Source organism: Hyaena hyaena, unplaced genomic scaffold, assembly GCF_003009895.1.
Source record: "Hyaena hyaena isolate Hyena2069 unplaced genomic scaffold, ASM300989v1 scaffold_333, whole genome shotgun sequence".
NCBI lineage: Eukaryota > Metazoa > Chordata > Mammalia > Carnivora > Hyaenidae > Hyaena > Hyaena hyaena.
In genome coordinates, this window is record NW_024080963.1 from 1,208,107 (window position 1) to 1,234,843 (window position 26,737).

Here is a 26,737-nt window from a genome sequence, read left to right on the forward strand (position 1 = left end):
TTCACTTCTTAAACAGGCAATGTATTCTCTAACGGGTATGTTCCTACAAAGCCATTTCAAGAAAAACAAAAGAAAGACTTTTCTTTTTAAAAATTGAATTAGTGACTCCATATAACCTTCACGGTGGAAACAGCTTCCGCAAGCATTTGGGCAAAGGGAGAGGGGGACGTTAGAAGTGTCTCAGTTTCTTGGCGACATTGAGGTCCAGGTATTCATCCAGAAAGCTGTTTGCAATCCCCAGGGCGCCCAGGACTGTGAGCAAGGCCAGAACCCCCAGACTCAGCCGGAACCCGGTGATCCTGCAGGAGGGACAGGAGGCAGACAAGTGACAAGAAGCTACAGTGACGAAGGGAGGCGTCCGGAGGCTGGCGCTCAATGTGGACACCGCCCAGAACTTCCATGTCTTTGCTGTTTGAAAATTTTGATTCATCGCATAAATTAAAGGCGATGCTTAGGCACAGAGGTTAATTGGCTCCTTTGAGCATTCAAAGGATTATCAAGACCGGGCCGAATTATTTCCTTTGCAACTTTTTGGAGATAGTGCACAGTTTTTGCAAGGATTTAAAGTGTGGCAGCTTGAGGTGTCTGGGTAGCTCACTTGGTTAAGAATCCACCTTCAGCTCAGGTCATGATCTCTCAGTTCATGTGTTCGAGCCCTGCATCTGGCTCTGTGCTGAGAGCTCAGAGCCTGGAGCCTGCTTCAGATGCTGTGTCTCCCTCTCTCTCTGTCCCTCCCCCACTTGCTCTCCGTCTCTCTCAAAAACAAATCAACATTAAAATTTTTTAAAAAAATTTAAATGTGGTGGCCACAAGTGTATATTCAATGCACACTTTGTATTTGATGTTCCCACCAGGCACCCAGGTGGTCACGGCCTGGTGAGAATGGTCTCAGACAACACAGGTGACTTTTGCGAACATAACCGTCAGGCTTACTAATTTTCTCAGGAACAGGAGGCTAATTCAGACTCCATTATGCTACTGTTTGCCTAAGCACCCAATCCTCAGGTTCTCCTTACCTTTTTTTAGCTGCTTCTGAATATCCCCAGAAATATTGGTGACGGGCATATACGTACACCAGACCTAGACAGGTAGCAAAAACTGTATAGAGAAAAAATAGAGAAGATACAGGAAATGATGGCAGTCTCTCAAAATGCAGGATGAAAACAGAAAAAAAATACCTCGCACACATGTATGTGTCCAAATTATGTACAGATCTCTGGCAATTCAATCATAAAAGGAAAACAAATTAATTTTTTAATGGGCAAAATATTTGAATAGACAATTCATACAGGAAGATAAACAAATGTACCAATAAGCACATGAGAGTTTTTTCAGTATTCAACATTATTCAATATCAGCAAACTGCTTCCTAAAACCACAAATATTGGGGCGCCTGTGTGGCTTAGTCAGTTAAGCATCCGACTTCGGCTCAAGTCATGATCTCAAGATTCGTGGGTTCAAGGCCTGCATCTGTGCTGACAGCTGAGAGCCTGGAGCCTCTCTTCGGATTTTGTGTCTCCCTCTCTCTCCGACCCTCCCCTGCTTGCGCTCTCTCTCTCTCTCAAAAATAAATAAAACATTTTTAAAAAAATTTTTTTAAAAACACAAATAGAGGAGCACCCAGGTGGCTTAGTCAGTTAAGTGTCCAACTTCAGCTCAGTTCATGATCTCACAGTTCATGAGTTTGAGCCCCTCATTGGGCTGTGTTCTGACAGCTTGGAGCCTAGAGCCTGCTTTGGATTCTGTGCGTGTGTCTTTCTCTCTGCCCCTCCCCTGCTTACACTCTGTCTCTCTATCTCTCTCAAAAATAGATTAACATTTTAAAAAATTTAAAAACAATAACCAAAAAAAACCCACAATTAGATGCATACCCACTAGAATCGCTAAAATTTAAACAACACAACAACACAAAATGTTGGTGATATTGGAATCCTCATACGTTATTGGTGGGAGTACAGCCACTTTGGGAAAAGGTCTGGCAGTTACTTATGAAGCTAAATATACTTTTTACCCAGCAATTCCATCCCTATGTATTTACCCAAAAGGAATGAAAGCACATTTCCATAAAAAGACTTGTACAGAAGGTTCATTGCAGCTTATTCATAATAGCTTAAATTTGGAAAGAGCCCAGACACCTACCAACAGTAGAATGGATAACCAAATGGAGATAATCGTACTACAGAATACCACTCATCAGTGAAAAGACACAGATACTTGCAACGACATGGTGAGTCTCAACATTTTGCTGAGTGAATGAAGCATTGCACAAGAGTACACACTGTATGATTCCAATTATGGAAAGCTCTAGAATGAGCCAAACTAAACTATGATGAAAGAGACCAGAACAGTGTTTGCCTCTGAAAGTGCCTGATGCGGAGGGACATAAGAAACCTTTCTGGGTGGTTGTCATGTCCTGCGTCTTGATGGGTACACATGTGTTAAAACTCATTGAACGATACATGTGTAATTTGTGCATTTCACCATATGGTACATAAATTTTACCTAAAAGAAATGTGAAGTGTGGCATGATCTGTCATCTGGTCTAACAGAAAATATCAATATCTTCCTTACAATCAGGGACCTTCTCTATCTTCCTCAGCACCTAACAGATGCAAATAGCCAGAGCCCTCTTACACACTTGGAGTCTGTCTGTGAGGCTCTGCTATCCTGGATAAAATTGAATTCCTTAATTTATTAGATCACAAAGATTTTCTTTAGTTTCGACCCTATACCAGGTATTATTCTAAGGATCGGGGTGAGCAGTGAAATGGATACAAGCTTCCTACCTTTATGGAGTTTATCAGCAAAGACAGACAACAAGGAGAAAAGTTAGAAGAATATCGCAGACTTGAAAGCATTGAGAAGGACATGAAGTGGGATGGATGGGACAGTGGGAGGTTGGGGGGAGGACAGAGGAGGCCACCTCTGGAAAGGAGTCAGGGAAGGCCTCCCTGAAGGGGCCTGTGGGTAAGACGGAGGGGGCCAAGCAAACAGCTGAGAAGAGAGGGGGTAGGGCCCCCTGGCATGTGAGGGAGGAAGTGCAGAGATCCTGAGCAGGCTACAGTTAAGCCCCCCATCCAACGACCTAACTCCCACGGAAGCCAATGAGAACTATTCAGGGCAATCAATAGGCAACTTAACTTTTCATGAGAGAGAACGAAAAGAAAATTACGACAGAAAACCCTCTTCTGACAGTGGGCCCCATTCAGCCCATTCCAGTGAAATCCAAAGGGTCAAATAGCAAGAGACAGAGTCCCATTATCAAAGGCACTTTTCTTATTAGTTGTTAAGGCAGTCTTACCTGACAGGGAACAACCGCCTTCATTCATGCCCTTAGGGGACAAAATATGTGAGCAGGAATGAAGTTAAGAAGCCTTCCTCTAGAGGACATTTTATCTGGAGTTCCTCAGTTGACAGTAAAAAGTACAAGACAGTGATGGGGTTGCCTTTGAAAGCAACCGGATTTGTGTTTATTGACATCTTAGCAACCAAGTGTCAGGCCCAAGCGAGGCAAAGAGCAGGCAAAAGAGATTGGGTTTCTCCAACTAAGGTAGCCGGGGCTGCTTGACCCCGTTAAAGAAACAGGCAGAGTTTGGGTTAAGCCTTCAGCTCGCCAGGGGTAGCCGCAGCCAAACAGGAAGTGGATGTCTGTAGACTTGCCACATACAGGACAACATCCTCTTGAACTCAAGAAAAGGTACCTGGGTTATCAGGAATACCTATAGACCCTGCTTGTACTTGAAAGGCAATCTTCTCCTACACTGATAAATGGTAGGTTGGGCACATTATCTGTGATTCAGTCTCCCCGTCTGAAAGTAGGATGTGTATAAAAATTTCAAACAGGAGTGCCCGAGTAGCTCACTTGGTTAAGCATCTGATTCTTGATTTCAGCTCACGTCCTGATCTCACAGTCGTGAGATCAAGCCCCGCATTGAGCTCCACACTGGGCATGGAGCCTGCTAAGATTTTCTCTCTCTACCTCTCCCTCTGTCCCTCCCTAATCTCTCTCCTCTCTCTCTCATATATATATATATATATATATATATATGTATATATATATATAATTTTTTTAATTTAAAACAGTTGCTGGAACATAGTAAGTGCTCAGTAAATTATAGCTATAATAATTAGGGTGAATTGTTGCAGGTAAACTAGAATTAAGGAATCAGATTTGAAAACAAAGCTCATGTCATTTTCATTTGGGAGTGCCCAGCATACAGTTTGTTTCAAAAAAATTTTTAGTCACTGAATTAAATTAAAATGAAGCCAAAATTAATTCATCTTTTTTTTTAATGTTTATTTTTGAGAGAGAAAGAGAGACAAAGTATGAGCGGAGGAAGGGCAGAGAGAGACAGAGACACAGAATCCAAAGCAAGCTCCAGACCCTGAACTGTCAGCACAGAGCCCAACACGGGGCTCAAACTCACAAACTGTGAGATCATGACCTGGGCCGAAGTCAGACACTTAACCAACTAAGCCACCCAGGCACCCCCAAAATTAACTTATTTGTAGAACAAGTGCTCTTTGATGCACACAGACCTGGCTTCTTTTGTTTAAAACAGTTTCTAGGATCAGAAAATGTATGGTTACACGTCTGTTCCTTAATGGTTCTACAAACCATGGTCATCATTAGAACAGACTTGACTGTATTTTAAAATTACCTTGATTGAAATACCATCCAGCCATCCACAGTGTAATCAGAAATATGGGGTAAAACTCCACACAGTTTTGTCTGCAGGAAAAAATAAAGACACGGGTTATATTATGAGAAAACTATACAAACCAAAGCATTAAGTTTTCATCTGGAAGTAAATGTCTAATCTCTGCTTATAAAAATATGTAAGTATTACATAAAAAGCTTAGATGCCTTTCCATATAAAATGAATCTTCCAAGGTGAGACTCAAACATTATTTAAATCTCAGATCAGGGCTGAGAATCACTCTCCTACAGGTAAGCCACCAGTAGTAGAAATGAATTGTACCTCTTTTCCAAAAGACAGACCTTGAGATGATCCTGATTCTAAGGCTAAAATTCATTCTGTATCTTATCTAAAGAACCCAGAAAATAACGCAATTTATGTTAATCATATTTGTTTCCAAAATTCCTATACATTCATTGCTTTCTCATTGAGTTACTCAGCAGTTAAAAAATGGTTTTAAATAATTCCCGTAAAATCTCCTGAGTCAGTGAGTATTTTTCATTCCCATTTTAAGGAGGAATAAACTAAGTCTTGAGAGCACAAGCTGGCTGATGCCTTAAAGAGAATCAAAGGGATTATGTCGTTGCCAGATTCCAAAGCTCCATTCTAATGTCAAGTCAAATTGCCTCTATTCATAGAAGAGGTGTATGGAAATTTTGATACTATTTTAAGCAAAAAGGAATAGTTCTCTGGGAACTCTAATTTCATCTGCACCTAGCAAAGGGAAAGATATATTCATCCTTCCTGTGCTACGCCCCCAAGTGATCTTGGTTAGGTTGGCTGTGCTCCTTGCTGATAATATCACAACCAAAAAGAACTTTAATGTAATTCGTAATGAGGTCTCGAGTTGATCCTGATGGAAGCAGCATAATTAGACAGAATTAGAAATGATACCACATTGTTCCTTAAACCTTGAGTATTTAAGGTTATGAGGCAATTGACCTAGAAATAGTTGATACCTGTTCTTAAAGACCTGCATCTTCTAGCCAAGGTCACCATGAGTGGCTAAGTTCTTTTGTTTTGCTTTTGCTACCAAGATGGCGACATAGGTTGCTCCTGAGCTTCCCTCCTCCCACAGATACGCCGATGGCACAGCCACACAGAGCAATTCCCTCTGCAAGAAATCCAGAAACCAGTTGTGACTCCTACGGACAGTGTAGGGAAAATACCCACACTAAAGTAGGTAGGAAAGATGGAAACAGGCTCCTGCCATAAACTCCTCCCCCAGCACAGTGCCACATCACCAGGAGGGAGTACTCAACTCCTAGCTTCTCCCGGAGGACCACACATAGAGCACTCAGACTTCTAAGACTTCCACTTGAGGGCTGGGTCCCCAAAACACTTAGCTCTGAATGCTAATGGGGCTTGCATCCACAGGATTTGGGGAAGGACTCTAGCAAGACAGTGGCACAATCCCTCCCTTAAAATACCTACCAGCAGGGTCTCTGACCCTGTGCATATCCCCTTGGGGCTCTGGGAAGTAACCCAGAACACAGCGGGAGGGGGTTCTGAGGTCCTGGGTGAACAGGGGTGATTAGAAACCATTGAGGTTCAGGCAAGGGTGTAAATCTAACTGCATTTATGCTCCCTGAGGGCACAGCCTGGAGTATTTGGGCAGTTCAGCCCCCAAAAGAGTCTCTTTGTCCCCTATAAGCAGTTAGTCATTGTTGGTCTCGCTTGCTTGACCTAGCGTCTTAGCTGTGCTCATTCCACTCTTCCCCTGGCCCCTCTTTTGTTGACCTGCCTTAAGCCCTAGTCCTTCTGAAATGAGGCTTTGTTCATTTCTTAATATCATCTAACAGATTGAAAATAATTCTCTGATGGCTAGCCCCGGGGCCCTGCTATTTGCGGATCGTCTTCTCTGCAGCTGCATGCTGTGAAGACCAGGTATTTCCTGGCCTTGAAAAACCTTGCATCCCAGTCTACCTGTTCCTTACGACCTCTTCCACCCTCCTCCAGCAGGTGGCCGGGTCTTTCTGCCACCGCAGTTAAGTGGTTCACGCCCGGATATGTCCCAAGATGGCTGTTCACAGTGAGCTGTCCACGAACGTTGTTTAACTCAAGGGGACCAAACTGAAAGCCTGTTCTTAACAACCTTATCAGTGACTAATTACAGTTCCGTTGACAAGAAAACCAAAATGAGAATGATTTCTGGTTTCTTCTGGACATGAAGGCAGACATAGTCTGTCCTCTTACTATAGGAGATCCTCAGAAAAAATCTCCAAATAGGACAGAAAACAGCTGGCAGCCACTGTGTCCATTTCGCTTTATGTGGGAAGAGAGGGTCTAGCTGATTATGACCACGGATGGGCTCTCCTTGTTCCTACATGTCCACACTGAGGGAAACGAGTCTATCTACCTAGTCCCTGGTTACAGCCCTCTTTGCTCAGTAATCTTGTGCTCTTTTGATATTTAGATTGCCCATAAAATGATTATGGAGAAGCTTCTCCTTTGTTATAGGCAAGTGTCACCATGTGCCTCAAATTCTACCCAGGGGCAATAAGAGAAGGAAGCAGCTAGAAAGACAGTAGGGCGACGAATCATCCTAGTTTGTCCTAGACTGAGCAGATTTTGAGAATATGGGACTTTGAACTCTATAACCAAGACAGTTCCGGGTAAGCTGTCCTGGTCTGCCTAGAACGGAGAGTGCCCTGGGACACAGAACTTGAAGTGCTAAAACCAGGAAAGCCCCAGGAAAACCGAAAAGAGCGAGTCACCCTAAAGAATGACCTGAAGGAGCCTGTGGAGATGGCATAGTTCAAGCTGCTGGAATCCCCCATGGGTCATCCCCGACCCAACTCCAAGGGATCCTGGAGCTCAGGACATGTGGCCGCCGCAGGGTCCCTCTTGGACCCGAGGGCTGGCAGTAGCCAGGGCAGTCCCCAACTAAGTACCGTTTGACTCTGTCTCAGTCATTAAGTGTGCTGCTAAGTCCAGCTCATTTTGAAAAAAGAACCACACTTTGGCCTGACAGCCAAATCTAGCAGTTCCTAAAATGCTAGTCTCTGATTGTTTTTGATTGTATAGTTCTCGTGGTTGCATAACCCCATATAAGAAAAAAAAAGTCCTACTGTACAACAAAGATGGTGTGGGGTTGCTGCTGTACGGCAGCTGCCTGGCCTTCCTGGATTTTGGTGCGGCTACTTCTTGCCCATGGAAAGAGAGAGTGAAATATGTCCGTCTGAGTCAAATGGTTCAGAGGCTGGTGTGCCCAGCTCCCCTCCCCCACACCTGGTTGAGTGGAGAGAACTCTGAGGACAGGGATGGGGACAGACCCCTGAGACGGACAGAGCTCAGGCCTCTAACTGACCACGGGGAAGGCCACTCAACCAGGAACACCCACGTGGGACACTACGTGACCAGAACATAAACTTCCATTGTGTTAAACCACTGGGATTATGGGGCTGATCCATTTAGCACAGCAAATACAATCAACTGGAAAAGTATATCATATACACTAGAAAACACGCACAAAATAATGAGGTTTTAAGAGCAAATATAAATAGAAGCTCCAAAATTTCTTCACGCTCCTGGCGGATTGCTTGGTTCACCCTCAGCACGTACATGTCATTGGGGAGACCTCTGACCTAAAACACTCGTGAATATCTCTGCTATTTGGTAGATTTAAACACACAACAGGACACTGTGTCTTCCAATCTTGTTCATAGAAAATCTGAACCATGCGCTGAAGGGAAAAATCTTAATTAACTATAGTACGCTTCCAATGCTATGACATCTTTAAAAAAATAAAAACAGACAAGGCAACTTAAAGGAGGCTTCTTAGGAGGTTTTCCGCTTTCAAGTTTTTGTTTGCTCATTTCTCTTTCTCTGTTTGTTTGGGTGACTTATTCTGAAGCAGCGGGCTGCACACCGCCATCAGCGGCTCACACTATTACCAGATGACCCGGCCCCGGTCTGCTGCCTTCCGACCCCGCAAAGTCCTTTCAATTATTAACGCTGGCTGAGGGTCAGAGCAACAGGTTAATATGCTCAGAAAAGGCTCTGGGAGGAAAGGTGCTGAAGTTAATCTTTCTATATAGATTCGTAACTGTCTAAATTGCTCCTTGTCAAGCAACCCTCGTGCGGGATCACCAGCGGACATTTGCCACTGACAGCAGGAGGGCAGGAATCTAACCACCACTACAGTGGTGCCGCTGGTAAGCAGTGGGATGAGCAGATGAGGGAGTGAGGCTCGCAGCTCAGCCAAACTCCTGCTGCGCCTCATCCTCCCACTACCGGAGGCTTGTCCGGCGTGTGTGCAGAGCTACTTGGTGGTGGCATGAATGTTTGTGTCCCTCAAAATTCATATGTTGAAGGTCTAACCTCCAGTGTGGCTATAGGCGGAGTAAGGAAGTCATCAAGGCTAAAATGAGGTCAGAAGCGTGGGACCCTGATCTAACGGCATTGGTGTCCTTACAAGAAGAGACACCAGAGAGCTCTTTGACAGCCGCCGGACTCGCCCTGCCCAGCCCCTTCTCTGTCCTTGCATGCACACACCAAGGAAAGGTCAAGTGCGGACACAGCAAGAAGGCAGCCATCTGTGAGCCGAGAGAAGACAGCTCTCAGCAGAAATCCAAGCAGCCAGAACCCTGATCTTAGATCAAGGTCATGATCGCCCGGCCTCCAGAAGTGTGATAAAACAAATGTGCGTTGTTTAAGCCACCCAATCTGTTATTTTGTTATAGCAGCCCAACCTGACTAATACAGGCGGTTTGGATTAGGTGGAGGAGGATGAAGAACTCATCATCTAGAGTCCTTGTCCAGCCTTGGGGGTCCCTGCCCCTTTCTAATTCAGTGGATAAATATATCTTATGAATTCAGCCAATATCTAAGATGGGTAACTTGTAATAGAAAATGGGGATGTGTTTACTGTCTCTCTTTTATTTAACTTATTTGTTATTGTAATAACCTACTACAAAAGTAGGTGACTCAAAATACTGTAATCCCAGTGTTGCAGAATACCTGAAAATTTTCCTTTGTGAATTTTCCTTTCTCCATAGGTTTTAGACATACATTAGAGCCACAAGTTTTAATTTCAAAATTTCAGGATTTGAATTCTAAACGACTATAAAAAGTAAGTGAAAAAGCGCCAGTAACAACAATAACAAAATTTACAGCTCTAGTAGAGTAAGAAGAGGGTAATGATTCTAAAGAGTACTCAGATTCATGACTAGGTTTACTTGTGACAGGCTAATTCTGGAACAGGAAATGAGTAATTCAATACTAAACAAATAAGGATGCATTAAAAGAGCTAAGTAAGAGGATGTGGGTTTGAGCCCCGTGTTTGGGCTCTGTGCTGATGGCTCAGAGCTTGGAGCCTGCTTTGGATTCTGTGTCTCCCTTTCTCTGCCCTACCCCCATTCCACTCTGTCTCACTATCTCTCAAAAATAAACATTTAAAAAAAATTTTTTTAAAGGGGGGCGCCTGGGTGGCTCAGTTCAACTTCATCAGGTCATGATCTCGCAGTTCGTGGGTTCAAGCCCTGCATCAGGCTCTGTGCTGATGGCTCAGAGCCTAGAGCCTGCTTTGGATTCTGTGTCTCCTTCTCTCTTCCCTACCCCCACTCCATTCTGTCTCACTCTCTCTCTCTCTCCCAAAAATAAATAAACATTAAAAAAATTTAAAAGAACTAAGTAAGAGGAAATTCTTCTATTTTACCCAGCACTAATGAAACCATTTTGGGACACTGCACATACTTCTAGGCTTCAGGTTTAGAAATAATATGAAAAATTTTAGTCTAAAGAGAACAACCAAAATTTTTTCATAATTGGGGGGGAAAGCTGAAGAATTATTACTACCTAGCCTCAAAATATAGAAGATGAAAGATAATGAAGATAATGACTCCCAACTGTATGAAAAAGAGTGGGGTCATTAGCAGCTATTCTTCTCTTCTGGTGAGAATAGAATCAGAGGGAATGTTCTTAAATTGCCACAAGTTCAAGGTATTACTTGGATCTACTTTTTAGATTTATAAAAGCCTTCAATCTAAAGGGATCAAGGTACTCAAATTAGACCAGATAGAATTCTCTAAGCTTAGTGATAACAAGAAAGAATGGCCCTTGTTGAAACTATAGTTGCTTTGTTCACAACTTTAAAAATGTATTCTGGCCAAAGACTGCAAAACTCTAGAGAGAGTCATCTCTAAGTTCCTCCCTGTAGGAAGAGAAGAGGAAATTGGTGGGGAACTCTAAAGAAGAGGCTCTGGGACTTGGAACATGGGTAAACTGAGCCCCAGAATCATCATCTCTGCTTGGCAAATGAATATTCAACCTTAGATGATGTTGAGACAGGAAATAGATGCTTCCAGGGTGGTGAGAGGGACCTTGAAGTGATTGTTATAAGACGTCAGATTCCACTTAGGGATAGGATTAGCCCTAACACCAAGTTTCTTGGCCATACTTAGGGCAAAGCAGCAGGAAAAAAGAATAAAGGAAAAGACAGCATTTCTGGTATAGTCAAGGTCGTAAAACCTTCAAGGGAGGCTGAAGGACTCAATGCTTTGGTCCAGAAGAGCCAGAAAAGAAAGTACATTTTCCCTCAGGGATTTGCAGAGCTCAAGGAAACCTACCCTTGAAGACAAGAATAGCCAAGTAGGCTTTGGAATGACCTGGTTATCCCAGGGGATCCTGTCCTAACTGCCTCAGATAAAATCAAAATGGCTTCACTAGCAATGAATTTAATCTTCTTTGGCCTGATTTACCTAAACCTTAGAACCTAAAGCAAGAACTTGGGCTGGTGCTATGGAATATCTAAGAAGAAATTCAGGAGAGTGAGTAGGGCCATCCCCACTCACCCTTCAGAGAAACCCAGGACAATTACTACTGTACTCTTGAAGGTATTTTATGACTCCAGATTCACTCCTTCTGCCTCAATCATTGGCTATTATTTTTTAACTCCTCTTCGTTCTGCCATGATTAATCAAACAGAACAAACAAAACACTTCTAACAAGGAAATTAGGTATGTATACTTTTTTATAAACAGCAATTTAAGAGAAATTTTTGGAAATTGTGTCCAGCTATAGAAGAGAAGGGAGAAAGGAATAACCTGAAAGAAATCAAATTTGTGGAAAGTATAAGAACAAACAGAACCAGAAGTGGCCTGAGGATTTAGCATGCTGGAAGCCCAACACTTCCCAACAGAATGTTCTCAGATGACAGAAGACAAAGTGGGAAGATGTGGAATTTCCTCCTGTGATGATTTTTATAAATAGAACAGTGTCTCCCAAACTTCAAGCATTAATACATCACTGTCAACATTTTAACGTCTCCGTATACCACTTACTATCTTTCTATAAGTCAACTATGTTTTCCCCTTAAATTAGGGAGAATGCCATTTTATGAGTAAAAAAAGAATATCACTTTCTAAATAAAGAAAAAGTATAAAAATAAGTCCCATGAGAACCCAATTTGCCAAGTTCTCATTAGATGCTGTTGATTGCTGAAGGCTCTGAGCACAAGACCCTCCCTCTGTCAAACAGGATGGATGTTCTAGAAGTGTCGAGAACACATCACAGGGACTCCCTGCTAAACGTGACAGATTGAACCCATGTTTATTTCTTCTCCCTCCTGAAACCTCACTAAAATGCCAGGAAAGGGAAAAAATAGATACAAAGTCAAGAACAAGGAGAATGGGAGTAGACACAGCAGTGGAAGAGAGACATTAGCAAATTTCTGAAGAAGGACAGCACTCAAGGGAACGGTGCTAAGCTGACAGAGCACAGACAGATGAAGCCTAACAGCTGCACAAGGAAGGTCCAAGGAAGACTAACATACTGCTTGTTGTTGTACAGTTGACAGACTACAATAAGGAGTGCTTTAGCTCTCCCCCACCTCTGATCCCCACCCCTACTATCCCATCACAGGAGATGAACTCAAACCAGAGAATCTCGTGGGGTCTAGGAACAATGGGGGATGGGGATAAAATCTTGTACTGAAAACCACATGACCCTAAATACTACACAGTGGAAGAACCTTCCTTCCTTCACCCCCCACACTTTCAGGTTTCTAGAAGTGAGACCTATTTACCCATCCTCCCCACACATCCTGGCCTGCCCCCACAGCAGGCTTAAGGGTTTTCTCTAGAGAAACCAAGTGGTCCCAGAAAAATAACCTAAAGATACTGGCATTTGGGGCTCTACAAAAGAAAGCTGCTCCCGATCAATCACCCTTTAGAAGCAGCCCTCTCTACTGAGCCCCATCCATGCACACAGAGCCCCATCATCTTCCGATGCTCTTTAAATTTGTACAGATGGCCAATCAAGAACCGCTTGACATTTGAGTAAAGCTTCTAAGGTCTCTTTTGCTCAGATCTCTTTGCTGGACCCTTGTCTTCTTGACCTCTACGTTTGGTTCAGTCCCTGCTCCTCTACTCTCCCTTCTCCTTTGGCTACACCCACTCCCTTAAAAATTTCGTCTAAAAAAATTGAAAAACATTTCTTCCAGTCTCATGGCTCTACATCATCTTTGTGTGGCAATGGCCAATGACTCTTGAATTTATATTTCCAGCTCCTATCTCTCTGCTGAAATGCAGATATTTATACCCACCTGCCTGCTTCTCTCTACTTAGATGTGTAAACTATGTACAAGGCAGTTTATGATGCAACAACAAACGATCTGAGTAGCTTAGTGGATGACAATGCTTACAGTCTCTCCTTAGCTGTAGCATAAGTCACATCTCAGACACAACATGTCAAAAGGAACCTCCTGGTCTTCCCCCCAGAACTGCTCTTCCCACTGCCTTCTCTCTGTTGTCTCTCTCGGTTGTCTCTCTCATCTCTCCCAGGATGCTCAGACCAATAATCTAAGGTCATTCTTGACGCTTCTCACAGGCCATATTTACTATGCCAGGAAATTCTCTTGGCTCTACCCTCAAAACATATCCAGCATCTGACCATGTCTCACCATCTCTACTGCTACATCCCTGGTTCAAGTTAGCCTCCTAACTGGTAATTCTCTGCTTCTACCAATGCCTCCATATAGACTGTTCTCGGCAAAGCAGACCAAGTGATCCTTTTAAAGTATAAGATCGTGGGTGTCTGGGTGTCTGGGTGTCTCAGTCGGTTAAGTGCCTGACTTCAGCTCAGGTCATGATCTTGTGGTTTGTGAGTTTGATCCCCACATCAGGCTCTCAGCTGTCAGCACAGAGCCTACTTGGATCCTCTGTCCCTCTGTCTGCCCCTCCCTTGCTCATTTTCTCTCTCTTTCTTACAAAATAAATAAATAAAAACTTTAAAAATAAAATAAAACATAAGATCATGTTATTCCTCTGCTCAACGCTTTGTGACTTTCCATTTCACTCAGAGAAAATCCAGAGTCCTTACAATGGCCTTTAAGGCACTACATGATCCATCTATTACCTTTCTGACTTTAACTCCTACCACTTTCTGTCAGCTCCTTCTCTCAACCAGGCTGACTTCTTTGCTAACCCACCAGGTACATTCCAACTTAGGGTCTTTGCAGTGGTCATTCCTTCTGCCTCAAGAATGTTTTCTCTGCGTGTTCATGTGGCTAACTCCTTACCTGCTTTGTAAGCTTTTGCTCAAGTGTCACCTTAGTGAGGTCTACACTGGCCACCCTAAATAGCAACCTACCCCTGACTCATCACCCCCAGCAACCCACTCCTCTGCCCCCTTACAGTGCTTTCCTTTTTCGTTTCTTTCTTAACACCTACCACCTCTTGCATAATATATTATTTTCTTATAATATTATCTACTTATTGTTTACTTTCTGTCTTTCTGGCTATAAGGTAAACTTCAAGAGGCAAAAATCTCTGTCTAATTTTTTCATTGACACATCCCACGCTACTGGACAGTGCCAGATATATAGAGGTGCTCAATAAATATTAAATGGGCAAATATTAAATAAAATTGAAACACAAAGGACAAAATAGACAAATAAGAAGAAACTCAGAAAAAACAGAAATGATGGGACACCCAGGTGCCTCAGCAGGTTGAGTGTCCAACTTCGGCACAGGTCATGATCTTGTGGTTCGTGGGTTAGATCGCATGTCGGGCTCTGTGCTGACAGCTCAGAGCCTAGAGCCTGCTTCAGATTCTGTGTCTCCTTCTCTCTCTCTCTCTCTCTCTTTGCCCTTTCCCTGCTCACGCTCTGTCTCTGTCTTTCAAAAATAAATAAATGGTAAAAAAGAAAAAGAAAAAAGCAGGGGCACCTGGGTGGCTCAGTCAGTTAAGGGTCCGACTTCAGCTCAGTCTGTAATCTTGTGGTCTGGTCCGTGGGCTTGAGCCCCACGTTGGGCTCTGTGCTGACAGCTCGGAGCCTGGAGCCTACTTCATATGCTGTGTTTCCTCTCTCTCTGCCCATTCCCCATTCACGCTGTGTCTCTCCCTTTCAAAATAAATAAACATTTAAAAATATTTTTAAAAAGAAAATGAAAAAAAAGAAATGAAACAAAGAATTTTAAAAAAATATTATCATTAAAATCCTGATATAAGAGAATAAATTGTATCCATAAAACAAAAAAGGATGATTTAATAGCAGCTGCAATAAATAAAGAATGATCAAAGAATAAAAATGAATTATTAGAAATTAAAATTTATATCTGAAACTTTTTTAAAAGATCAGTAAGCAATCAGACAACACAAAGAAATAAAAGGCATCCAAGTCTGCAAGGAGGAAGTCAAACTTTCACTCTTCTCAGACAACATGAAACTCTCTCTATGGACAACACAAAATACTCCATCAAAAAAATGCTAGAGCGGATACATGAATTCAGCAAGTCACAGCATATAAAATCAATGTATAGAAATTGGTTGCATTTCTATATACCAATAATGAAGTAACAGAAAGAAATCAAAGAATTGATCCCATTTTCAATTGCACCAAAAACCATAAACTACGTAGGATTAAACCTAATCAAAGAGATGAATAATCTATACACTGAAAACTATAGAGAGCTTATGAAAGAAATTGAAGAAGAAACAAAAAAATAGAAAAACATCCCATGCTCATGGATTGGAAGAACACATATTGTTAAAATGTCAATACTACTCAAGGCAATCTACATATTCAATTCAATCCCTATCAAAATACCACCAGCATTTTTCACAGAGCTAGAACAAACAATTCTAAAATTTGTATGGAACTAGAAAAGATCTCAAATAGCCAAAGCAATCTTGAAAAACAAAACCAAAGTTGGAGGCATCACAATTTCAGACTTCAGCTGTATTACAAAGCTGTAATCATTAAGACAGAATAGTACTGGCACAAAAACAGACACATAGATCAATGGAACAGAACAGAGAACTCAGAAATGGGCCCAGAAACTAATCTTTGACAAAGCAGGGAAGAATATCCAATAGAAAAAAGACAGTCTCTTCAGCAAATGGTGTTAGGAAAACTTGACAGTGACATGCAGAAGAATGAACCTGGACCACTTTCTTACACCATACACAAAAATAAACCCAAATGTATGAAAGACCTAAATGTAAGATAGGAAGCCATCAAAATCCTAGAGGACAAAACAGGCAACAACGTCTTTGACCTTGGCTGCAGCAGCTTCTTATTTAACATGTCTCCAGAGGCAAAGGATACAAAAGCAAAAATGAACTTTTGGGATCTCATCAAGGTAAAAAATCTTCTGCACAACAAAGGAAACAATCAGCAAAACTAAAAAGCAACTAATGGAATGGGAAAAGATATTTGCAAATGACATATCAGATAAAGGGTTAGTATCCAAAACCTATAAAGAACTTATCAAACTCAACACCCAAAAAAACAAAAATCCAGTAAAGAAATGGGCAAAAGACATAAATAAACACTTCTCCAAAGAATACATCAGATGGCTAAAAGACACATGAAAAAATGCTCAACATCACTCATCATCAAGGAAATAAAAATCAAAACCACAATGAGATACCACCTCATGCCAATCAGAATGGCTAAAATTAACAACTCTGGCAACAATGGATGTTGGCAAGGATGAGGAGAAAGAAGATCTCTTCTGCACTGCTGATGAGAATGCAAACTGGTGCAGCCACTCTGGAAAACAGTATGTAAGTTCCTCAAAAACTTAAAACTAAAACTACCCTATGACCCAGCAATTGCACTACTAGGTATTCATCCAGGGGATATAGGTGTGCTGTTTTGAAGGGGCACATGTTTATAGCAGCACTATCAACACTAGCCAAAGCATGGAAAGAGCCCATCAATGGATGAATGGATAAAGAAGATGTGGTATATATACACAATGGAATATTACTCAGCAGTAAAAAACAATGAAATCTTGCCATTTGCAACAACACGGATGGAACTAGAGCTAAGCAAAATAAGTCAGTCAGAGACAGACAAATACCACATGATTTCACTCATATATGGAATTTAAGATACAAAACAGATGAACATAAGGGAAGGGAAGCAAAAATAATACAAAAACAGAGAGGGGAACAAACCATAAGAGTTTCTTAAATACAGAGAACAAACTGAGGGTTGCTGGTGGGGTGTTGGGTGGGGGTGAAGGACTAGAGGGGTGAGGGGCATTTAAAAGGACACTTGTTGGGATGAGCACTGGGTGTTATATGTAAGTGATGAATCACTACATCTTATTCCTGAAATTATTATTACATTATATGTTAGCTAACTTGGATTTAAATAAGTAAATACATAAATACATAATAAAATACATAAAAGACCAGTAAACAGAAGTTCAAGAAATTTCCCAGAAAGAACAAAAGTCCAAGAAGATGGAAAACCGAAGATAAAAGAAAACTAGATGACCAATCTTGGGATCAACATACCACTAATATAGATTTTAAGAATAAAAGAACAGAGAAAATAAAGAAGAAGAAAATCAGGGAAAAAATATTTTTAGATAATTCCAGAACAGAAAGACATGAGTTTTCAAGCTGTGAAAAAGCCTCATTTAGGATTCAGCATAGTGAAAACAAATGCCTCCAAGCAAGTATAGAACCATAACATCTTAGGACACTGGGATGAAAAGAAGATCCTAAAGCTTCCATAGTTTCCAAACAAAAAAATCAAGAATTAGAATAGCACAGAACAGCACAACAGTATCAGTGGAAATTAGGAAATAATAGAGGAATATTTTCAAAATTCTGATTGTAAGGATTTTAACATAGAAAGATATGCCTAACCAAGCCATCAGTCAACTGTGAGGCAGAATAAAGGCATATTTAGAAGTGGAAAGTCTCAAAATTTGACCAACTATTCACCCTTTCTCAGGAAACTTCCACAGAGTATATTCCACTAAAATGAGAGAAAACCAATAAATAGGAAAATAGAAGATCCAGGAAGCAGGCGATCCAAATCAGGAAAATAAAAGGGACATTCCTAGGATGATGATAAAAAGTCCGACAATGACAGCATGTAGCATATGTAAAGAGCAACCTCCAGCTGGGAGCAGAAAGATGGAGGACTCAAAAAAAAAAAAAAAAAAAAAGGAGGAAGACTCAAATAGAGGTGGTGATCCAAGAAAAAAACAGATGGCACTACTAGATTAACGTATTTGAGTGTATCAAGAGGAGACTTTCAGTTCTGTTAAAGATTTGAGGATGAAACTAAGCAAAAAAATAAACATGAAGCAATTATTAATCCCAGGTAAAACAAAATTCACAAGAAGGAGAGGAAATCATAGTATATTATTGGACTCAGCTTTGAACATTACTTATAATTACAATAATATAAACATTGGCTATTGGTTTAACTTAACAAAGTGATGTACTGAAGGGCAGAGGTAAGGAAAAGAGGAAGTAGAGAAACATGAAATTCGTTCTTCCATAAAAGGAAGCTGATTGATAATGTCTAAAAATTATGAATCAATAAATAGCAGCGAAAGCATAATATTTAGAAATATGGAAGTAAATACCAAAAGTAGTAGTCACAAGGGTGCCAGTGTTTATGGACTGGCAGTAAGGAAAGTTATCTGTTGCTTCCAGGTTTGTAATCTCACTTGACTTTCAGACCACATACATGCATTACTCTGATAAAAATAAATATTGGAGTTGGGACATCCTGGCACCAAACCAATACTTCCCACTTGACATAATTGTAAAGATTCAAAGACAATTGAAATGGAAATGACTTTCTCATTGTGTTGATCACTGTAACTGAAAATCATAAAGTTTTAGTCAAGTAAGAGATCAAGCTCTGGAGATGTGCTGTATAACCCTGTACCTCTAGTAATAGTAATGTTTTATACATTTAAATTTTTTAAGAGGGTATATATCTCATGTTACATATTCTTACCACAATAAATTTTTGTTGAAAAAATCATGTCTATGCACTTCTTAAAACTATCTCTTCTACTAACAGTGGTATTCATCCCACATGCTCAAGCCTAGGGAATAGTCTGCACAACCCTTGTTGAAGCAAAGAGATGGACAAGAGAACAATGCTGTCAGCTCAAGGATCATGACTTGCCCAGAGTGATTCAAGATGTAATAAAAAGCTGAATAACTCAATTATCATTAAAGAAATCAAATCCCATAGTTTAAAATTGTTCCACAAGGAAAACATCAGGTTCACATCATTTTATAGGCAAATTTTAACAACTTGGAAGGAACACACTCTTCCAACCTTATTAAAATTCTCTGAGAAAATAATTCTCTAACTCATTGCATGAGATTAGTATAATCTTGATATCAAAAGGAGACAAACATCATATAAGAAAGGAAAATTATAGGCCCACGTCACTCATGATATAGATGAAAAATCCCACAGTGTTAACAAAAGAACCAAATGACATATAAATGGTGACATGTACAATGTTTCTAAAAGCACTTATTTGGGGGATGAAATAAAAAGGGAGCCCTAGCATCTGCAGCAGCTAAACTCATGGTGTTTATAGTAGGACATTCTGTATGGATCTGAAAAGACAAGATGATCAAAGTCACTACAAATATGTATAAAATGGGAAGCTTTCTCATTCTTCTACATTTTGGATTTCAGGAAATGGTTCATGGGCAGAGGATGGTAATGACCCACCTCTGTTTCAAGTGGAAAGGAAAAATAAAGATAGAAGATTGATGTCATAGCTAATCTCGCTTGAGGTTATTGAATTCTAAGGGCACTGGAGGGGCTCTTTAACCAAACTGCTATGCTTAGCGATATGGAGCAGTCTTTCTTAAGATCCCAGCCTTTTCTGTAAATGCATCCTCTGAATTCATAATCTAGGTGGGTAGAGACTCCATCTACTAGATACTTCAAGCTTCAAGCATCATGAGAAGGGGCATGTCTGTGAACCCTGGTTTGTTATAATGAAATACCTCCTTTGCACATCTTTCCCCCGATCAGAATCGTCTATACGTGGCCATCCCAAATCCCTGAAGGGAGAGGGAAGCATTACTTACTGTGCACGAAATATTCTCTCAAACTCTGGTGACCCAGAGACTGCTGGGGGTGTAACTTTGTATTTTAATCTTGCCTTTCCTACATGCAAAGCAAAATAACCTGCAAGTACAGAGGAATTAAAATGATCAAAATGATTAAAATGTGGCACATCACTATTCATTACAAAAACAATTTTTCATTACAAAAATTCATTACAAATTTAAACCACAATTAGATACCACTGCATACCTATTAAGATGTTTAAAATTCAAAAGACAGGCCATATCAATTAAAAAAGACAGGTGAGGCTATAAAACAACTAGAATTCTCAAAGACTCTGGCAGGAATGTAAAATGGTATAATCACTTTGGAAAATCATTTGGAAGGGACCTTTTAGTTAGACATACATAGATCGCGTAGCCAGTCACTCTACTCCTAGTTATTTCCCCACGAAAAGTTAAACCATAAGTCCATACAAAGACTTGTACACAAATGTTCATAGCAGCTTTATTCATAATAGCCAAAAATTAGGAACAACTCTGTGATGATTAATTTTGTGTCAAGTAGGCTAGGCCATGGCGCCCAGCTGTTTGGTCAAACACCAGTCTAGATGCTTCTGTGAAGATATTTTTTGGATGTGATTAACATTTACATCAGTTGACTCTGAGTAAAGCAGATTACTCTCCTTGAGATGGTGGGCCTCATCTGAACAGTCGAAGGCCTGAAGAGAACAGATGGACATTACCCAAAGAGAAAAAGAATTCTTTTTTTTTTTTTTAGAGAACTTCAGTAATAGTAACATTTTATTTTATTTTATTTTTTACAAATAGTTTATTGTCAAATTGGTTTCCATATAACACCCAGTGCTCATCCCCACAAGTGCCCTCCTCCATGCCCATCTCCCCCTTCCCCCCCGACACCCATCAGTCCTCAGTTTGTTTCTCAGCATTCAAGAGTCTCTCATGGTTTGCCTCTCTCTCTTTCCCCCACCATTTCCCCCCTTCTTCTCCCCCATGGTCCTCCGTTAAGTTCCTCCTAATCCTCCTATACGTGCAAACATATGATATTCGTCCTTCTCTGCCTGACTTATTTCGCTCAGCATAACACCCTCAAGGTCCATCCATGTAGCTACACATGGCCAGATTTCATTGTTTCTCATTGCCATGTAGTATTCCATGGTATAGATAAACCACATCTTCTTGATCCATTCGTCCGTTGATGGACACTTAGGCTCTTTCCATGTTTTAGCTATTGTTGAGAGTGCTGCTATGAACATTGGGGTACATGTGCTCCTATGCATCAGCAAGAGAGAAAAAGAATTCTGCTTCCACATTGCCTTAAGATCCGATACTCCAACATCAACTCTTGCTGGAATTTCCAGCCTTCCAGCCCACCCTGCAAATTTCAGAGCTTCCAGCCCCCACAATTGCATAAACCAAATTTTTTTTGATAAATCCCTCAATGTGAGTGTGTGTGTGTGTGTGTGTGTGCGCGCTCGCGCACGCGCGTGTGTGTGTGTGCGCATCTGCTATATTGGTTCTGCTTCTCTTGAGAACCCTGACTAACACAGTCTTGATCAACAAGTTGATGGATGAACAAATTATGGTATATGTGGCATATCTATACAATAGAATACAATAGACAGTAAAAAGGAATGAACTCTTGGGGTGCCTGGGTGGTTCAGTTGGTTGAGTGTCCAACTCTTGGTTTCAGCTCAGGTCATGATCTCACACACAGCTCGTGAGTTTGAGCCCCACGTTAGGCTCTGGGCTGACAGTGTGGAGCCTGCTTGGGGTTCTCCCTCTCTCTGCCCCTTCCCTGCTCACCTACTCACTCTGTCTCTGTCTCTCTCAAAATGAATGAATAAACTTTAAAAGAAAAAAAAAAAGGAATGAACTATTGATACATGAAAGAACACAGATGAACCTCGAACTAATTATGCTGAATGAAAGCAGCAAGATCAGAAGAGAATCTAGTATAACCGTATTATATATATAACTATAAGAGAGTATAGTTTCATTTATATAAAATTCTCAGAAATGCAAATGAAGCCACAGTGACCTAAAACAGATCAGCAACTCCCCGGACATGATGAAAGCCAGGAGGGAGGGTCACAGGAAAACCTTGAGGGATGATAGCTCCCTATCTGACTCAGTTTCCCTACTACAAAATGATTATGACTTTGTTGCCTTCATTAACCACAAGTGTTACATTAGATCATCCAACCCTGGTGCCAGAGTCACTTACATCTGACGGTCGGTCCTGTAAACCTCATTCACTGTCAGACCCACACTTCCTCCTTGGTCAGTTATTCTCACCTTCTGTCCTTGTTGCCCCTTTCTACACCATAATTAGTTCTGGGGTCTATTAGTTCCCTTCAGATTATTTCCTCCCGTTTCAATTCCTTCACAGTTCCCTCCAACACCATTCTGGTCTCACTTACTTTAACACCTCCATGTCCATTTCCTACTTGCTAATGTTTCCTTACTAGTTTCCTTTCCACACCAAGTTTTTAGCCTGTGTGACAGGATCAGGTGTGACAAATTTCCTGCGGAGATATAATATACGATCTCCCCTCTGACGAGTCAGTAAATAGTGAGCCTGGGTTAGTAAGGCCTCACAGAGCAGGCCTCTTCCCTCCCCCTGAATTCCCCTCTGCTACAAACAAACTGTTGCTCAGGATCTAAAAGCTGGAGCCGAACGTCCGAAGGGTGTAAATGCTTAGGACTAGAGTCTCTCATTCAAACTGCAGTGACATCCCTGAAGGCAGAGAGAGCACAGGGAAGATACAGAAAATGTGGGATTGGGCACTGTTTCCAACCCCAGGCTACATCCTCTCACGGCAGCATAAATCCAGAGGGGCCAATCACTCCTGGGCCCACCTGCAGCCAGAAAGGAGGTCTGTCTGCGGCGGGGGAAGTCTACAGGCTCAGGCCGATCTGCACCCCGCTGCCCCCATTGTTTCTAAGTTGCTCCACAGCCTTGGAGGAAACACTCAGGAAGGCTTCTTGCTCCCCCTGGTAAGGGGAACCATGAAAGATGTGTGCTCCTTGATTTACACATTGGTGATGGTGCAAGAACCGAGAGCTTCGAAGTGAAGCTGTGAGTACACGAAAGCTTTGAAAGTGCTGTCTCCTCACGGCCCTTCATAGCACCTGGTTGCACCTGCCGTTACAACGGCAGTAAATGTGGGTAAAGAACTTCAGTCAAGGGCAGAGCTGTTTGGATGCTCCCCACCCAGCCTGCCTGCAGCTCCGGGAAGAAGGGTTCAGTTGGGCCAGCACAGCCCCAAGGAGAAGCCCCTCTCTGTTCTTTCAGGTCAGGGGCCGTAGAGAGACCATGGCTACCACAGGGATAACATGATGTGGGTGGGCAAACTATTTTACCTTTTCTGGAGAAAAAAATGGAGCTACTTTTCCATTTTCTTTCCCCTCCTAACATCACGTGAAAACTAACTGAGGGGCTCCTGGGTGGCTCAGCCAGTCAAGCATCTGACTTTGGCTCAAGTCATGATCTCGTGGTTCATGACTTCACGCCCCATGTCAGGCTCAGAGCCTGGTGCCTCCTTCAGATTCTGTGTCTTCCTCTCTCTCTGACCCTCCCCTGCTCATGCTCTGTCTCTATCTCTATCTCTCAAAAATTAATAAATGTTAAGAAAAATTCTTGAGAATACTCTCCTTTTGCTTTGCCTGTCTCTCTTGTCTCCCTCACTTTCTCCAGAGGGGCACATGTGTGCCAGGGAGAGTGAATCGAGAACCCCTCCTGTCCCACAATGCCTCCTACCCAGCCCCCGCCCCAGCCCCCAGCCCCAGCCGGCCTTCCCTGCCATAGTGTGGCTGCCTCTCAGCCGGGCAGAAGCTCTCTCTGTGGGAAAGCAGTGACGATGGGGACTGATTGTGCTGAGTGCCAACCCCAGGCCAAGGATGCTGGCGGGCCTTCTCACCCAGTGTCCTGTTTGACCTTCATTTTTTTAATGTTTATTTATTTATTTATTTATTTTGAGAGAGAGAGAGAAAGAGGGAGAGCTATCAGGGGAGGGGCAGAGAGAGGAGACACAGAATCCCAAACGGCCACCGTGCTGTCAGTGCAAAGCCCAACATGGGGCTCGAACCCACAAACTGCAAGACCATGACCTGAGCCAAAGTTGGACACTCAACGAACTGAACCACCCAGGCTCCCCTGCTTAGCCCTCTTTGATGAGGACACTGAAGGACAGAATATCCTGGCTAGCCGCACCCAGCTGGTAAGTGACTGAACCGGACAGATATGGGATTGTCTATCTTCAAAACTCAACCTGCTTCCACCATGGTATGTGGTGCCCCCTCTCCATAAACATCAGTCTTCCATAGAAACAGCAAATTCTGATTCTTAATGCCAACCGAACAGTTATGTCTTCTCTCTCTTTCTTTCCCTCTTTCTCTTTCCCCCACCCAATCAGTAAATGTTCCCTATCTGCCACTGTTAAAAAAAAGAGACAACAGGCCGAAAATATGGAGTCATCTATGCTAAGCTGACATAAACCAACCTGAGACATAACACCTCACTTAATTACAGTTGCAACCTCTCCCAAAAGTGGTATCTTAAGCCAGTCAATCCAGAATGACGTGGTTAGCACTACAGAGGGAATCTGCCTGACAGACTCCTGCCATTCCCTGAAAGATGACCTTTGCCACAAATTACCACAAACTAGCAACTTTCTGTTCTGCCCCCTTCTGCCTATAAAAGTCTTTTATTTCATACAGCTCTTCAGAGAGCCCTTCTACCTGCTAGATGGGATGCTGCCTGATTCAGGACTCATTGAATAAAGCCAACAAGATCCTTAAAAAAAATTTTTTTAATGTTTATTGATTATTGAGAGAGAGAGTGCAAATGAGGGAGGGGCAAAGAAAGAGGGAGACACAGAACTGGGAGCAGGCTCCAGGCTCTGAGCTGTCAGCACAGAGCCGGACGTGGGGCTCGAACTCACAAACTGCAAGATCATGACCTGAGCTGGACGCTTAACTGACTGAGCCACGCAGGCACCCATAAACTAATAAGATCTCTACGTTTTACTCAGTTCAATTCTGTTTTCTAACACCACCAGCCACCACCATCCCAGTTCCTCTCCGCTCCACCCCTACCCCCCACCTAACCTCTGGCTACAATTCCCACAATGCCCTGCACCCACCAGCAAACAGAAACCTTTCTGTCAGTCTGGGGCATCTGTGGGCCCGCTCCCGGGCTCCCCACAGCGCCAGAAGGAGGGCACACATGGGGTTGGCAGTGCTCACGTATAGGGGTATGTGAACCATGGGGTCAGCACAGGGGCATTTGAGACCTAAGTGCTGCTTTAGATGGTGATAAAAATCCTGCTCTTCTCCACTACTCCAGAAGAGACTGTGAATCCAACCACAAAATGTGTGTCTTATGGTATAACAGTTTCATAAACTCCTAAAACAGACCGGTTAGGCAAGACATGGAGTGACATGCGGGTCTGGACTTTACCCAAAGCTGAGCTTTCTGTGCACCCTGAGCAGTCTGCGCCTCTGCCCACTTTCCTGGTAGGAGCGCACTTGGAAAAATAAAGAAATATGCGTGGTTGGCTCCAAGACTTGCTCACCAGCGCCCAGACTCTTTTCCCCACTTAGCATGTTAAGTTGGTGATCATGGATAAGATGATAAGAATTGAGCAAATGTGACCCCTGAGGAGCAAATGTGCTTTACATACCCAGCAATTGAGATATTGAATAATCCTAGTGGGATGGTGCTTTGAAACAGATTCGTCACTTAACCTGAAGCTCATGTTTCTGCAGATTTTTTAAAGCCTGATAATCATACCTGCCATCGGCAGCTTATTTAAGAAAACATTAATTAAAAGATCAGTGTTCAAGAAATGGCAGCCCTGGTTTACAAGCAGATACAGTGTTTCCTTTGGCACATTCCACAGTTAAGATTTACAGCCCACATCTCCCAGGTTAGCTAGTGCACTTCCAGTCCCAGTTCTCATTTGAACTGGGCTGTGGGTCTGAACCACAAACAATGCAGAATCGCTGGGCTCAGGAAGCCTACAACGTCTCTCTGGGGAGAACGAATCCTTGGAATGTTCCAAATCTGTCCCCAGGGAAGGAGGAGCTGATGACCCAGAGTGGACTGTGCACCCATGCACTTATGGGCACCAGCAAGTAAGTAGGAAACTCAAAAGCCAGACCTCCCTCTCTCTGCCACACACACACACACGCACACACACACACACACACACACACACTGCCCAAGACCTACTTTGTTGACAGGCAGACAGGACCGAGACAGCAGCCAGCAAGATTGAATGCCCAGCCATCTTTCACACCGACCGGACCCTTCTGGTTCACGGAACTAACTATTTGTTGAAATCGTGGGGAAGATAACAGGCACTTTCGACTTTGTAATGTTGACATTCCTTATAAGGTAAACAAAGCTGGAGCGGAAGAAAAAAAAAAAAAGGACGATTCAAATGGCTGAGTGACCTTTGGCCTGGAACAGGAATCGGGAAGGCTGGTCAATCTGGATCTGCCAGTCACAGATCTCTATCTGGCAGTGCAGCTGCCTCCTGAGCTGGCTCTAAGTCTATAAATCGGTCTCCTCCCCCGCGAGCCCCTCCAGCAGCCACACCTGCGAATAGCCCATCTTCTCAGCCAGTTAGAAAACAATTTCCCCTGCCCCTCTTCCGACCTCTGGATGCTTGATTCTCTCGCCCAGCTCCAAGGCTTTGCTGAGA

General features: G+C 42.4%; 1 protein-coding gene across 1 annotated transcript; it reads right to left on the reverse strand.

Annotated features, from left to right (window-relative positions):
* On the reverse strand, positions 1-26,426 carry MGST2 (microsomal glutathione S-transferase 2). Its single transcript, XM_039249176.1, has 5 exons — positions 26,263-26,426; positions 20,025-20,124; positions 4,662-4,732; positions 1,017-1,098; positions 1-299 (listed from the first exon to the last, which is right to left on the reverse strand). The coding sequence occupies exons 1-5, from the start codon at positions 26,318-26,320 to the stop codon at positions 170-172; spliced, it is 441 nt and encodes a 146-aa protein (XP_039105107.1). The 5' UTR covers positions 26,321-26,426; the 3' UTR covers positions 1-169.
* Between the last annotated feature and the right edge of the window lie 311 nt (positions 26,427-26,737).